The 16,292-nt window shown below is 48.1% G+C and overlaps 1 protein-coding gene across 1 annotated transcript; it reads left to right on the top strand.

Annotated features, from left to right (window-relative positions):
* Positions 1 to 9,523: 9,523 nt before the first annotated feature.
* On the top strand, positions 9,524 to 15,240 carry rxfp3.3b (relaxin family peptide receptor 3.3b). Its single transcript, XM_080303334.1, has 2 exons — positions 9,524 to 12,759; positions 12,960 to 15,240. Exon 1 carries the CDS (start codon positions 9,870 to 9,872, stop codon positions 11,025 to 11,027), a length of 1,158 nt encoding a protein of 385 aa, XP_080159460.1. The 5' UTR covers positions 9,524 to 9,869; the 3' UTR covers positions 11,028 to 12,759; positions 12,960 to 15,240.
* The last annotated feature ends 1,052 nt before the right edge of the window (positions 15,241 to 16,292 follow it).

Below are 16,292 nucleotides of genomic sequence, written 5' to 3'. Positions count from 1 at the left end.
CAGGGGGAGTTGCAGTGACGCGCCCGTGAGCTCCGCCGGCAGCCAGCTGCGCCTGAGTGACCGAGCCCCAGGCCAAGAGGCCGAGGGCACCCCACCTCCGAAGTGGCCCGAGCGAGCCCCAGGCTCCAGGCCCCCATAAGCGGCCGCCAAGGAGTGAGCCGGTGTGTACCTGGACGCCCATCTGGCAGGGGGAGTGGTGGTAGGGGGAGATAGGCCTCCAAACCTTGGAGGGCCTGAGGTGTCCCCAGAGAGGTGGCGTCTGACACCCAACCTGACATATAGACACAGACATACAGGCACACACAGACACAAACATCCATTCCCACCCTCATGCTCTCATATGCACTTACTCCACACTCAACCAACGTGGAGACAGACATAAAGACACTGTACACACGATCACACTCCCCAAACGTACTCTACAAACCGGGTCTAGGTACCCTTGCCCCTGGAGGGGGAACTGCACCCAGACCCAGGTGGTGTTACCCTTTTCCCTGCGGTGGGGGGAGGCAGACCGCCCCGACTCCGCAGCAGCAGGGAGGCCCCACACTCCAGACCGCAGTCGGACGGCCAACTCCTCCTCCTAGCCCCCCCGCTCCAGCAGGCCGCAGAGAATGGGGGTGAGAGAAGACTCCGAACCTCCCTCCACCCGCTCATTGTAATGTTGATGCATGTGTGTTCTAAGGTGCATTTAAAACCCAGGAGGGCATGGAGCTACCTGCCAGAGAGCAGCAGGTAAGCGCATGGTCCCTCCTGCTAGCCCTCAATGTCTACGTGTATTTAAAATTGAGAGGTGGGCAACGATGCCAGGGGTGGGGTGTACACCCTGATGGTACTTTGGACTCCGTGTATCGTGCCCACCCCCAAGATCCTATATGTATGTGTAATGAGAGTGTGAGTAATGTGAATGTCTAAGTTGTGGGATAAAATTGAGGCAGAGGCAGCCAGAAGGGGGGGGGGGGGGGGGTAGCCTCCTCTGCACCCTGGTGACATACCCCTACTCCAAGGCCCTGCATGTGTGGGTGGTTGTGGTGGAGCGGGAGGAGGGAGGCAGCTGGAGATGGGGAGGGAAGGAAGGGAGGAGCAAGTGACCCCTCCCTGGGGCCAGCTCCCCCGCTGACCCCAGTAGGCACCCCCATACTCCGCGACCCGCCAGGGAAAGGGGGCCCAGGCCCATCCAGACTGGGGCCCAGTGCAGCAGCGCCTCCCGGCCCCACAGAGCCCGGGACAGTCCACCCAACCCCACCACAGAGGAAACTGCACCCACCCCACCATCCACTCATCTTCCAGACTACATGAGACAATAGATGACCAGGCTGAGATCTTCCTCCACCTCTCCTGTATCTCCCCCTCCTGCAGAGAGAGTTCCTGAAGACAGACACTTCACAGTGTCCTCCGGCAGCTTCAGGTGGGTTTTGATGAAGCTTTTTACCGTGGTCTCCGCGTCCTCTCCAGCGGCTTGTGGAATACCAGAAAATACCAGATTATCACGCATGCTACGAGCTTGTAGATCGATAACTGTTTCTTTTATTTTTTTATTTTCTCTATTGAGCTGGGTAACATTTTCTGTGAGACATTTCACCGACTCCCTTAGCGTGGCATTTTCAGCAGCGAGCGTTTCCACCTGCTGCTGGCTGAACTCCAGGGATTCTCGCAAGCATTTAAATTCTCGGTGAAGAATCTCCACCAAGGACAGCCTTGCGTCGAAACTGGACAATCGCTTGTCGATTGACTCCAGTATGTCGGCAACATCTTTGCCGGCTGGCGATGTTGTGCCGGGGGAATCTGCCGGGCGTTGTCTTTTCGACGACGGCGTCTCAGGTTTGGCCGGGGAAGCTGCACACGGGGTCTTCTTCATCACGAGATCCTGAAAGCACTGATCAATATAATCTTGGAGAGTCTCTAAACTCTCCCCGTTGTTCTCCAGGGTGTTGGAGATTATTTAGACAAATATTGTTAGTTATGAGACAATTGATAAGTGTATTTGGTAAAATTGAAGCTTAAATGAATTTGTTCAGATCTAAACTACCATTTGCTTTAATTTTCCGCCAAAATCTCCGGCGTCTGACGTCAGTTACAACATGAGTCGCTTACCTTGTCCGTCACTTCCGCTTACCTGTCTCTCCTTCCTCCTCACACAGTGTTTCTATTAAGTGTTGTACCAGAAATATAAGAAAAATCATAATTTGATTTTAGTTGCATTTCTTTTGTGTGTAAGCAAAATTAAAAACGTTAATTTACCACAAATTGTTAATAAAATATGAAATGTTTCAGTGGGTATTGCACCCCAGAAAAATCAAGGCAATGAGTATGCATAATCATCATCAACAGCCTGATCATCAGGAGAGTTCACTCGTGACATAAACAAGTCTGACACAGAGCAGGCTTAATGGCTCCGCTGTCACTGTGAAATGAAGTTCATGACTCCAAATTTGAACAACGGGAACTGTTTAAAGTGGCCCTCAAAGTCCAAGCTGTGCATTTCTGATGAAGCAGAGACTTTGGGCCCTGCTGTCAGTAACTTCCCATTTTGACAAATGCTTGTTGGATCCAGAAAAAAACAATTCTGATGGATCAAACTTTCACACAAGCTTTAAGAAATAAAACTTGCTTCAAGGGTCTCCGTCTGCAGAAGTTCTTACTTTGATATAAAAAAATCTCAAGCTTTTGCATACAATTGATTTCACTTCACTTTGGTTTTATTACCTCTAACGTACCCCGTATTAGTCTTTTATGAGACTTCGTGGACAGAATGGTTTCTTTATTCGGCTGCTCTTGCAGAGCCACACTGACCCTGTGCACGTCGATCTCTGAATAAATTTCCTCAGAATTTAGCCTCCGGTAACTGAAAATGCCAGAAAACTGATTACAACCAGCAGTTTGAGATGATGGGAATATAAACTAAAGACAAAGGCTGTTTAAATGAGCGTGACATGTGTTCATGCTAAAGGCTTGTTTTTGCTCACGTGTTCAGAAACCCACTTTCTCTGTTGCATTTGCAGCATTCTTGCCCTCACTCCGCAGCACCAAACAACCAGGCAGCCAAGAAACTGAGAGTGTGCTCTGTAAATTGCATTGTTCTGAGGGGGAGTGTCCTTTCTATTAGCACAGGAGCTCCATAGCAGACTAAATAAAAGTCAACAGCCATAAGAAGACACTTTAAAACTCCAACACAGGCTGCAGGCTTTAAAAACACTCCCTTCCTCATTTGTAATTCAGCAGCAGACTAATGAGCTGAAATACGTCCAGTTAGATTCCCTCCTGGCGCAGCAGATCGCCTTTTAAAACCTCTGTTTGTTCAGTGTCCAGCATCGCATCCCTTTGTTGCTTTAGTGGCCTGATCTTCCCGCCAGCGACCGTTAAAGTTGCACTTATCCCGGATCAGAGTCTTCAACTGCGCCTTGGGCGTCTTTCGGGATAAGAGGTGTTTTATTAACCTTTTATTAACCCTCATTTAAAGGAGCCGGCGCCGAGTGCCTGCAGGCGGAGCAGAACCCAGGTTTAGAGATGTCCCTTACCTGCACTACATGCAGGTAGTTGTACTGGGTGTTTGAAGAAGGCTAAGCATGCTACAAATGTGGTTGTGCTGAACGGACTGTAGAAAAGCTGCTGGGTCAGGACATAAGCCCCGCCCCCAAGATGATTTACTCATCACATGCTACCTCACCTTTGGGAAGGCTCTCTGTAAACCTTGTTCTAGTTCATCCCAAAGCTGTTGTGAGGTCATGTACAGGTTTCTATTGTAAGGAAAACAAACGAAAGTGGAACTTCCACCATAAATGTGGAAATTCGTTGTTTATAAAAGGGCTCAAGACAAAGCAACCAGATTGTTCTCCACATAAGGACTGAGAGGAAATCTCCTCGTGTCCTACTGCAAAATCAGCCTGAGTCAGTATTTATTCCAGAGGTTGAAGAGCGGGACAGGAGGCGCCTGACACCCACTGAACACGCTTTGTGTGTCAGTGTTAAACTCTTCCTGTTCAGCAGACGAGTGGGCAGCGACGCAAGCGGAACACGCTGATACCTCATTAAAACGGGGACACAGGGTTCATCGGGTGAAGAGCTGCTCTAATAATCCAGAGTCAATGATCCAAATGCACAAATCCCTAATTACTGATTTTTAATTTGAACATTTTCATATGCTCTCCAAAACACCAGGAAGCCAATCTGAGGAGATTTAATTGGCAGCTGTGACAAAAAAAAACAGTTTGAGGAAAAAGGACAACTCGGTTGTTTTTGTTTGGATTTTTCTTTGGGGGGGGGGGGGGTCAAACTACATCACGTGAAATTTTGACCTATTCACTTTAAGGAGATGATATAAAAAATAGTTAATTACATTCTAACAGATATCAACTGATCTTGATAAGCCTGATATTTAAGTGTGAATCAAAGTTAGAGTCAGGGTACGAATCACAGTTTGGACATGTTGTTAAATGCACATATTTCCCATTACATATAAATAAATATCCCAAATGTTACTTGAGACCAGTATGTTTTTCTACCTGCAACTGTTTCCTGGATCGAAGCTATGAAAACATTTAAGGAATAGCTTCGTTTTGAGTAAAATGAATTGAACTTCCATGACTGACCAACAGGTGGCAGTGTTACGGGCTATAATAAAACGTGCATATACAAGAAAACAGCTTTTGAATAACTGCATGAAAGAGCTGAAGTCACATGAGGCCGTCTAGCTAAAACTTCTCCACAGTGAGGTGAGAAACCGAAGCATCACTGTGGCCTGTGAAGGCTCTCAGTCATCCACGTCATTGTAGGAAGGAGCTTGGAAAGGAAAGCGTCCGGACTTCTTTAAGTTTCCTTGAAAACGTTTCATCCGAGAAGCTTCTTCAGTTGTCAGAGGTGTGCAGCCGGTGGTGGAGGGTCCCAGATTAAAACGCTGTGGGAGTGTCCCCCCCAAGTGGGTCACAATCAGCCAAGGTTTCAGGTGAACCCACTCTGAAGCCTAGCCCCACCCTATCATGTGATTTCCACTCACCCAGGCTGTGAGTGGCCTTTAGTCCGGACACTTTTCTTTCCAAGCTCCTCAGATCACCGCAGCTTATTGCTGCTGAAGAAGCTTCTGAATGGACTCTGTTATTCCATAAACTTTCTCGTGAAAAACACGAAGCTCCGCCCCTTCTATAAAGGGAGCTACAGAGCTCATATTTCACAGTAAACTGAAGCAGGTCCAGTGTTCATGCATACTTACTTACTTGCAAACTTCCAGGCTGTGCGGTCGGATAAACGTCATCCTCAGCTGTGTCAGACCCTCCCCGAGGAGACGAACCTCCTGAACTGGTGCCTGGATGCTTCCGCACAGAAACATGAAATGTGCATAAACTACGTACAGTAGGACTGTTTGCCAGAACACCGGGCTAATGTGAATAACGAAACGATCATGTGTACATGTAATGGTGACCGTTCAATGAACAGCACTCACCGACGCATCACCCTCCCTACCCCGGATCCAACGCCACCTCCAACGCTTACCTCCCCCATGATGTGGACATCGGGTCAGCTGGAGGCGCAGTCAAAGATTGCAGCGGCCCCAGATCAGATGTACACACTGGAACTCTTTGCCATGTTGCTGTCTGTGTTTATTGTGCTATGGTGTGTTGATATCTGTGCATTCCTGTATTATCCTTTTGTGTTGCACATTTCGATGTTTTTCCCTCGCTACCTGGCCTGACCTGTCTCCCCAATGTGATGTTTGTGTATTGTATGTACGGTCGGCAAGGTCTGTCATCTCGGCTGTGGGCAAAAGACCTGCAACTGACAAATAAAGGCTATCTCATCATCATCACTGTGGGGCGAGGGTGTAAACACGTGGATTCAACTCTGGAGTCAGAGGTTGGTCTCAAGTCTTTTCTTTTAACATGACGTACATTATGGGATAAAGGAGAATCCGATCAATGGCCATCTTTGTTGTGGCTGTCTGTTGCATTATCATTTCCTGCTCAGTGTTTTGTTCTCTTGATTTTTCACTGAAATAAAGCTGCAGCAGATAGGGATGGGTATCGAAAACCTGTTCTTGTTGAGAACCGGTTCCCACTGTTTCACTTCCTTGGAATTGTTTGCCATTTTTGCAAACTATTCCCTTATCGATTCCAGTCGCCCCGAATGACGTCATCATGTTGCGGAGCGTCATTTACCTGGCAGGAAACACGGCGCCTAACACTCAAAAGTTTGGTTACACTTTACGAGAACGGATGACAACAGGGCAACTTGCAATACTTGCAAAGTAGAGATTTCATTTAAGGGAGGAAACACTACGAATATGCAAAAGCATTTGCTCACCTGGGGGGCTCTTCAACTGGTGGGGGAGATTGTCACATCTTGCAGGAGCTTTCCTCTCTTCAGGAACTCTCTCTGCAGGAGGGGGAGATACAGGAGAGGTGGAGGAAGATCTCAGCCTGGGTGTTTATTGTCTTATGTAGTCTGGAAGATGAGTGGATGGTGGGGTGGGTGCAGTTTTCTCTGTGGTGGGGTTGGGTGGACTGTCCCGGGCTCTGTGGGGCCGGGCGGCGCTGCTGCACTGGGCCCCGGTCTGGATGGGCCTGGGCCCCCTTTCCCTGGCGGGTCGCGGAGTATGGGGGTGCCTACTGGGGTCAGCGGGGGAGCTGGCCCCAGGGAGGGGTCACTTGCCCCTCCCTTCCTTCCCTCCCCATCTCCAGCTGCCTCCCTCTTCCCGCTCCACCACAACCACCCACACATGCAGGACCTTGGAGTAGGGGTATGTCACCAGGGTGCAGAGGAGGCTACCCCCCCCCCCCCCCCTCTGTCCCCTTCTGGCTGCCTCTGCCTCAATTTTATCCCACATGAAGGAACCTTTTAAAAACAAGCGCGTCCATGCTCACAGGTGTACACACGGGTGATCACACCCACAAACTACACCCTTTTTGGCTCCTACCTCAAAGCACACTGTGTTCTGTTGATCATATGTGCTGCACAATAATGTTTAACATTTAGTATTTACTGTCATATTCCCATATATCATTGTGATGTTGTTTATTCTGTTACTCTTGTTCTCTTCTGCTTGCTTTCTTTTTTCTTTCTCAGCAGGTGATCCAGGTGATTGATATATGCATTTTTTTTTCTCTGCCCGTTCTGTTGGTTTTTGTCTTTTGCCCTTCTCCCCCGTCCCTCTTCTCAGCTGTTTCTCTTTCCCTCTTTCTTTCTCCCCTTCTTTCCCCCAGTCAAGTCTGTCCCGTATTCAGTAAGTGAAAATAAAATAAACAATAAAAGGTGAATCAAATGGACCATTACGGCAAGGCTGGGATGGTCAGTTTGGTAAAGTAAATCCGTTGGGCATCTTTCTTTGCCTTTAGACAACAATTCTGATGCAAAAGAGCCAAACGGGACAGGCAAAAAAAAAAAAAAAAAAAAAAAAGCATTTGCTCACAAAACACACGATGACCTTAAATGAATGTCATGTTTTTAATTTGCTCCGGACTCGTGAATCTCAACCCAAAAGCAGCGGTAACGTTTGCACGTCCTCTCCCGTTAATGCGGCACGTAAATAATCAACTAACAGCATATTATGTTAGCGCGATCTGCCTTATTACAAACCTGCCATTACTGTGCATTTAGTGACCATGATGAGACAGAGTCTGGCTCAGATGCTGGCAGTTCTCGCTGCAGTCTACCGGCAGCGTCTCCTTTCAGGCCGGGATAGACGAATGTCACCGAGCAGTGACTCAGTTTGTGGTCAAAGGCTTGCACCCGTTTGCCACAGCAGATGATTTTCAGTAAGTGTGTTTAATTGTAGGCAGGGACATTACTGGATATTCTTGTGTAATTGCTACAGAATAATTTATGTTATACTTTGTTGTTGCTACAGAAGAATATTTATTTTATTATTTTACATTTACATTTTTTTCCTGGGGACCCTGTGACACCCATTGAAGAGCCGTAGGCTGGATCTCTTAAGATCTCACTGTTGGGTTTGTAAGGCCATGTTACTCCTAAATGTCTGTCTTGTTCAAAGAGAAGATATAAAACAAAGTCCTAAGCTAATCAACCTAAGTGTTCTCCTTTTTTTTAAAAGAATCGAATCGTTAAACAGAATCGAAACTGGAATCGGAATCATGAAAATCTTATCAGTACCCATCCCTAGCAGCAGAGCTGGTGACGTTCCTCTGAGTGTTCATGCCGGGCTGTTAAATCCTCCTGTGGGGGGGGGAAGCAAAGCTCCCACAATCTGGGGTGAAATCGATGAAGCCTGCTGGCACCGAGCAGCTGGATCACAGGAGCATGATGGGAAAATGTTGCTGAGTGCCAGCTGGCTCGCTGGACCCTCATCTTATCTATGCGTGGATTCATTAACTGATGAACATGTGTCAGGTAAGTAAGCCACTTAACCGCATGTAAGCCAGGAAGTGGTTTATTTATGGCAGCTTTTATTGGCTGCTGAGCACGTCCTGCATCATCCCGTTACAGTAACCATCGGACCCGTAACGGGCAGGTTTGGAAGGACTTGGAGCGCAGAGCACATGGACAGATAGGGTGGCATCGAGTCATTTCAGTAACACAAATTTACGCAAAAATGTACACATCGAACACGCGCCTCCTTCGTCTTAAACAACAACGTTTCAAATAATTATTCAAATCCATTCAGGCTGAATAATGAATGAATTTCGAGTTTGTACAACTCTGCCGACAAAGTTTGGAAGCTGAAATTTTAAATTAGAACAGAATGCAGTCATTTGTAAATTATCTGAAATTATCTGACTTGAAATGAAATGCTGAAAGGCAGAAAATGTGACATTTATGAAGATGTTACTGGGATGAGTGTCTGGAAAACTTTCTCTGGTTCATCATAAATCATCAGGACTGACTTCACGCCAACACTAAGCTGTCTAAAGAACCAGCGGAGGAACCACGTCGGTCCGTCTGAAAGGTTACAGAGACATATTTGAGAGCTGTTATCCACACATGGAGAAAACATGTGCTCAACCTTCCCAGGACCGACCAGCCAACAGCAAAGACCTGCAGGCCGTTTGAGTCTCGTCACATCTGCATCAGACGAACAGCGTTTCATAAAGAGAGCGTCCAGCAGCAGCCGCGGCGGTGGTGCTGTGATGGTCTGGGCTGCTCTGCTGCTTTAATGAATTAAATCTGATTCATAAGAAGTGTCGGCTCAGAGACGGCGACAGCTGCGCGTTTCATGTTCGTCCTAGAAGACGCGCTGGAGAGGAAGTCAGTGTCTCTGCTCGGAGACTGGATGGACGTTTTTTCCTCTCACTGAGCTTTTTAACCTCCGTGAAACTTTGCCTCATCTTAGCTTGAAACAAAAATAACTCATTGGCTGCTGTTACAGGAGTTTAAAGTGATTTTCTTCTCGAGGTTTTACTGTCATAACGCATTCAGAATAAGAACTAATAACTCAGGACGATGAAAATAATATACTGCCAATAGTGTGTGTGTGTGTGTGTGTGTGTGTGTGTGTGTGTGTGTGTGTGTGTGTGTGTGTGTGTGTGTGTGTGTGTGTGTGTGTGTGTGTGTGTGTGTGTCACCCCACCGTGCTGACAGCTAACAGCGCATCAGTTTGTTTGTTTTTTTTTAGTTGTTGTTTTTGTTTGGGAGGAAGCTAAAAAACACTGAGCGCGCCTCTCTCTCTCTCTCTCTCTCTCTCTCTCTCTCTCTCTCTCTCTCTCTCTCTCTCTCTCTCTCTCTCTCTCTCTCTCTCTCTCATAAATATCAGGAACGCGCCTCCGCGGGCACCAGCAGCATTTAAAGCGCGTTGCGCGCACACGGCCCGCCAGTCTACCCTCGGCGGCCGTCGGGACCATGCGCACGAGGAGCTCCGGGCAGCTCGCCGCGCCGGCACCCCGTCTTGTGCTCTCGCGCGGGACGTGACGCTCACAGGCGGCATGGCGGAGCCGTGGAACCAGACCGCCGCGTGGAACCGCTCCTCGGCGGGCACGAGCCGTTTCAGCAGCCTGGACGACATCGACGTGCCCGCGGACGGCTCCCCGGCGCTGCGCATTCTCATCTCGGCAGTGTACTCGCTGGTGTGCGCCGCGGGGCTGTTGGGAAACTTGCTCGTCTTCTTCCTGATGAAGGCGCGCGGCGGCCGGAAGAAGCGCTCCAGCATCAACCTGTTCATCCTCAACCTGGCCGTCACGGACTTTCAGTTCGTGCTCACGCTGCCGTTCTGGGCCGTGGACACTGCGCTGGACTTCAGCTGGCCGTTCGGCAGCGCCATGTGTAAGATAGTGCTGACAGTCACCGTCATGAACATGTACGCGAGCGTCTTTTTCCTCACGGCTATGAGTGTCACGCGCTACTGGTCGGTGGCCTCGGCGCTGAAGGACCGGACCCGGCGGCGTGTGTGCCCGGTGCGGTGGGTTATCGCCGCGCTATGGCTGTCCGCGGCGCTCGCGTCCCTGCCCACGGCGATCTTCTCCACGGTGAAGAGCGTTGCCGGCGAGCGCCTGTGCCTGCTCGCCTTCCCGGATGGCCAGGCGTGGCTCGCGCTGCACCACCTGCAGAAGATCCTCGTGGCCTTTGTGTTCCCCATGCTCATCGTCAGCGCGTGCTACCTGCTGCTGTTGCGCTTCGTGCGTCTGCGCAGCATGAACAACAACCAGGTGAAGCGCAGGTCCAGGGTCACGCGGTCCGTCACCATCGTGGTCCTGTCGTTCTTCGTGTGCTGGATGCCGAACCACGCCATCACCTTCTGGGGCGTGCTGGTAAAGTTCAACGTGGTCAACTGGGACAAGACCTTCTACATGGTGCATACATACGTGCACCCGGTGACCGTGTGCCTCGCGCACACCAACAGCTGCCTGAACCCGGTGCTGTACTGCCTCATGCGCCGGGAGTTCCGGAAGAAAATGAAGGACCTCTTCTGGAGGATCTCCTCTCCCTCGGGGCCGAGCACGTGCCACCTGCGGCCGTTCTCGGGGACGGTAAGGGCGGAGCCGGATGACACGCAGGTGGCCATCCCGCTGAACAACGTGGAGACGGAGAACTGCCGCCTGTCGGTGCTCACGGACCAGTGCGCCACGGACGCGATGCGCAGGTGAAGAGATGGATGGACCGCGCCGGGCTGCAGAGGACGTGACGTGTTTTGCTCGACGGGCGGCTCCGGACTTTTGTGACTTTGCATCAAAGGGATTTATAAACGCTCACAGTCTGAAGCTGTGGCGTGGACAGAGAGCGGGGCCGTGCGTAAATACGCGGCGGCGCGTAAAAGCGCACAGAACCATCTCTGTCCTGAGACGTGTTCAGGATCAGTTCTCTGTGCAGACATGATGCTGGGGGTTGTCGGGTGAGGGTCATGCTGCTTCTGCTGCTTCACGCGTTCTTCTGTGGAGTGTTTTTGGCGCTCGTGGCTGCTGTGTGTTCTGTAACTACATGAATGTAAAAAAAAATCTAAAGAAACCTTAAAAACATGTTTCAGAATAAAAGTATTAGTGTTGGCATCAGTGTCGTTGCTGTTTGGTGACCGCGGACAGGCAGGGGAGGGGTCCGGTCCACTGACTGCTTGCTCGCTCACATGACTCACAGGCGCGCGCTTGCAGTTCCTCTCTCTCCATCTCGGCAGTGTTCATGGAGAGGAACCAGGGAAACGTCGGAAACGCTGATAAACGACCGCGCTGTGGACTTTCTGTGACCCCGCATATGTTTTATAGTGTGGATAGTTTCCTTTGCCGGTGACGGCAGCAGTAATTAAAACCTGATGTCTGGATCCATCAGCGCGCACAGCCTCTGCTCTCCACACGGAAAAGTACTCAGGATGTTTTCCTCTCAGAACCCACGGGAGCTGGGAGGTACTGGATCCTGAGTTTAGAAGCGTCAGATTTTCTGCCGAACCGGGGATCATGTTCTCTGTCCGTGTTTTCGCTCCGTCCGGTCCTAGAAGTCCTCGTTCGCTGTGAATGCGCGGAAGGTTTTGGACCTGAGCAGAAATCTTACTGAAGCGCATCACATTAAAATCTGGAGCTTAATTTCAGGTAACATACACAAGAAAGGCACAGACGTGACATGAATTTAACCGTGTAGATCACAGCCAGCAGAGAAAGATCGGGTCGTAAATATGGAAAATCAAATTCACATATACACATGAGTCTCAAATAAATGATTTTCATTATAATTGACCATAAAAATGACGCGTGTGACTTGATGTCCAAATGTGCTTGTTTACAATGTAACATTTGCTCGTGTTGGGCTCTTTGCTGTCTCGGCCCCTCTGCTCACTGAGATGATGCTCAGTGTTACTGACAACCTCAGCTGCCTCATTTAACCTGTTGTTAGTGAACTCTTCTCTTCCCGGAGAAGCAGTAAGCATGTGAAAGCTTCAGAATCAAACGTGAGGCGTCTGCTTGGGATCATTGATGTTGCCGATCAAAACACGAGTGTTTCTAAAGCCGGGCTGAGTCCCACACTTTGTTTCAAGCATTTAACCCCCGATGTCTGAACTCTAATACAGTGAAGCTCTCAGACTTTACTGCACACACACACACACACACACACACACACCGCCTGGTTTCAGATATGGGGCTAACTGTGGATCTTTAGTTTAAACGTGTTTGAATGATCGCTCCTGGACTTTACCCACTCAGATGTGTTTCAGGTAGATTTCTGCTCTTGTCCACACACACCTGTCCTTCAAAGATGCTTTCTGTCACTTCCTTTAAAAGATGTTTAAAACCTTCCAGATGAACTAAAGCTGTGAACAGAACCCGAAGAAACGACTGCTGTGACTTTTGAGCTCATATCTCAGATTTGAACAGAGTTTCTCTTCAGAGCAGCGAGGTGAGCGGATCGATCCAAGTATCTATAGCACTAATACCAACGCTGGTATCAGATCAGTATTTTTTATTTTAACACTGCCACTTGATGTTCATTTGATTTTAAATGAAAAGTGATCACCAAGCCTGCGGTATGAAACACATCTGAAGCTTCCTAAAGGCCTGTTTTACTGTGTGAACTCACACTGTGTTACGAATTTTCAGATTCATGACGATCCAGCTCATAAATCATGACTCTGCCTTATAAAGGCAGCTGTAGGGAGAGCACTGAGCTACTGGGATCTGTCATACTGTGTGTCGCATCAAAGCCAGAATTTGCAGTATCACACAGCCTGCAGGTTCCAACAGAGGAAATGTGTGAAATGTGGATGGGCGATGTGAAAATTGGGACACTGACAGGATTTCTAACGATGTAAGTTTCTGATCGTTCATTGTTTTGTGCTCTGAGAGAAAGCTACTCTCATACTTTCTCTTTTAGTCCAGCAAACCTTCTGTTTTTTTCTTTCTTTCTCTTTTGTTCTTGTTCAAAGTACAGCTGACAGCTGTTTGGAGGTAAAGTCACAGACGTTAGTTCTTCACATTCTGCTGACACAGTAACTGAAGCTCTTCTCAAACAGGAACCGTGACGAGTATGTCTGTGGTTTTATACGTCCTCAGCTATAAACTGAGATCAGAACACTCAGAGAGACTCAGTAGTGGGATGAAATTCATTCACTGGGACGAACAAAGAAGACCCGATGAAGCAAGCGGTCCACCACAAAGATCCAAAGCATGAAGGAGGTTTTAAAAAAGGAACACATGCAGTAAATGTATTCCTACAGATAGAAGCTGGGGTGGTGTCATAATTTAAAGAAGAAAAACTCGTGCTTAAACTTCTCAGCATATTGAAACACTGACGTCTGAGCCGCCTCCACCTGCTCTGATTTCAGGCCCGTCTCCCAGGAGGCCGGCACGTAGTGTCGCGCTGATCTGTTAAATATTCTTCATTTTAACATCCGAAAATGTGGATTTTTATCCAAACTGTTGGCCTTACTGAGCGGGCTCTGCTAATCATTAACAGTGGTGGTTAAACAGTGAGTAGTTTGGGAGCTGAGATCATTAAAGAAGTCGTGACTGAAGGTGTTAAATTTTGCCTTTACTTGAACTCCTCCTCTGACACGGACAATTTATTTTGCCAGGAACATTTGAATCTCAAGAACAAAATGTTCTTTTGCAAGTGTCCTGATGACAATTGGCAGAGCTCCATTAGGTTAGTGATTACATAAACTAACCAGTGAGATAAAGAATCTGGATGCTTTCTCATTCTGGGTCTGGTCTCGGTGGTCTCAGGCTTCACCTGTGGACAGTTTTCTGATTCCAGCCAGAAGGAGCTTTGAACTTTGAACGACCGTGTCAAAGATGATCATGAGCTTTAGTGACAGCTCGAAGAAATAAGTCTCAGAGCTGAAGAAGGTAACTTCCCACAGTTTTCTGACGGATGGAGATCAGCGTGGAGTGAGAGTAGCTTTGTAGATAAGAACACGGCAGTCTTTGCAGCCTTCAGGGTGTTAAGGTTTACGACGATCCAACATAATGAAGACACACATGCACACAAATAACACTGCCTCAGAAGAAAGGCAGGACCTGATTCTACAGTAAAAACCAGTCTCAGCTTCGGTTCGTTCATTACTTTCTGAATGTGAGATGTAAGATCGACGGGCTCATTGATGTAGGTGTGCTGAGATGTCATAGGTTAGTAGTTTTCAAATATTTTGTATCCAAGGTCAAAAGTTTAATTATATCTGCAGAAAACTGACTTTTGTCCTCTGAACAGTTGTAAATTCTGATCATCTCATCAGACGAAGCCGTGTTTGGTGCAACTTTAGCTGATTGTATTTTAACGAGTAATTTGAGTCTCACGATTGTCAGTCGTCGTCGTCCTTGCTATGAATCAGACCCTTTCATGTGTACTAACACAGCGCTTCTGTAGCACTTTTGCACAGTCCAGCTGATATAAAGTAAAGAGTGAAACAGTGTGGAAGTGCCTTAAACCTGCATTCGTTCTAACGGCCAGCAGGGGGCGACTCCTTTGGTTTGCAAAATCTACCATTTAAAACGGCTGTCAGCTCACTTTATCTTTGACGCCAGTAAACACGTCTCTGAGTCGTTTGAAGTCTTGCTGAATGCAATATTTAGTTCATTGTGTAAGTTTTGGTGATTATTAAAGATCAGGACGACCCAGGTATCCTCATTGGCTAATGACTTGTCAATCACAAGGAGCTGGTGGCTACACCCATCTTTGAATGGATTTAAAATGACAACCTGTGTCTAGAATTCTTAGCGGTCCTAGGACGGACCCCTGGGGTACGCCCAGCTGAACGTTCTTTCTTCTGCCTGATAAATCATTTTCATTCTGAAAACCCTGTAAACAACTGTTTGCTTTAATATTGTATGATGTACTGTGTTGAAAGCCTTGGACTGATCAATAAAAGGGCTGCACAACGTTTGTTGTTGTCTCTGACATCTATAAAAACTCGCAGACTGCTGCGGTCCTTCTGTTTCTCCCTGAATCCTGAGTGGAAATGAGTTAAAATGTCATTAAATTGATGGAAACTTCTGCAGTTCTTCATTAACGTGGTTAACGAAGAACTGCGTCAGCGGGTGTTTGATTTGTGCACCTCATTAATGCTGATGATGATAAACAAATAAACCACATAAACAAACAAACAAGCAATTAAAAAAATTAACAGACGGGGAAAAAGCTGTTTAGGTGTGGGCGAAGATCAGCACAGCAGCGGTTGAGCCATCGAGCTGGACTTTGCTCGTCGGTTTGAGCTGCGAAGGCGACTTCATCAATGTTTCATCACATGAAGCTGCAAAAGGCCAAAAGCAAGGGAGCGAGTGGTGTGTGAAAGCACAGCTGCACATCATCAGAGGCGATGAAAACACAGAGTGCAGCGCTGTGAGTTTAATGAGGTCGGCCTGTGGAGCTTTCTGTGTTTGGATTGAACGCAGAGGCGAGCAGGACGTGTCAGCGCGAGTTACGCTCAGTTTACTACATTCGTTTTTCCGCCTGGTGTCATGAAACGTTTGAAGGAAAGCACAGCGAGTTGTTTTAGGTCATTACATTACTGGTGATGTTACGTAACAGCCTCGCCTCACCTGTGACCTTCCTACGCATACTTCATCCCATAATAGCAAACAGCAGACAAACACTGATCTCTCTCTCGCAAAGAGGTCATCAGAGGTCACGCACCGCCCTGTGAGGCCTTAAATTTCAGCAGCAGTTATGGAAACGGCACATTAATCAGCATTTCTCCGGCAATCTGCCCCTCACTGAGTCAATTCAGATAAACTGCTCTCCATCCAGTCACTGATTTGACTGTAACCCTCAGACAAAGGTGGGTTTGTCCCATCATCAGCATTGACGAGGTGCAGACATCAAACACCCGCTGACGCCGTGAGCTGACAGCTGATGATAACGCAGCCAAGCGCTCGCTTCACAGGATGGATGCTAACACGGAAAACGTAAACAGGATGCCATCAAAGCAGAAAGGT

The sequence above is a fragment of the Astatotilapia calliptera genome, chromosome 7 (assembly GCF_964374335.1).
Source record: "Astatotilapia calliptera chromosome 7, fAstCal68.1, whole genome shotgun sequence".
Taxonomy (NCBI): domain Eukaryota; kingdom Metazoa; phylum Chordata; class Actinopteri; order Cichliformes; family Cichlidae; genus Astatotilapia; species Astatotilapia calliptera.
The sequence above is the reverse complement of the archived record's forward strand: the minus strand, read 5'-3'. Positions and strand labels throughout refer to the sequence as shown.

Coding starts and splice junctions, on each gene's coding strand:
- rxfp3.3b (XM_080303334.1), top strand. CDS start 9,870: ATGGCGGAGCCGTGGAACCAGACCGCCGCGTGGAACCGCTCCTCGGCG.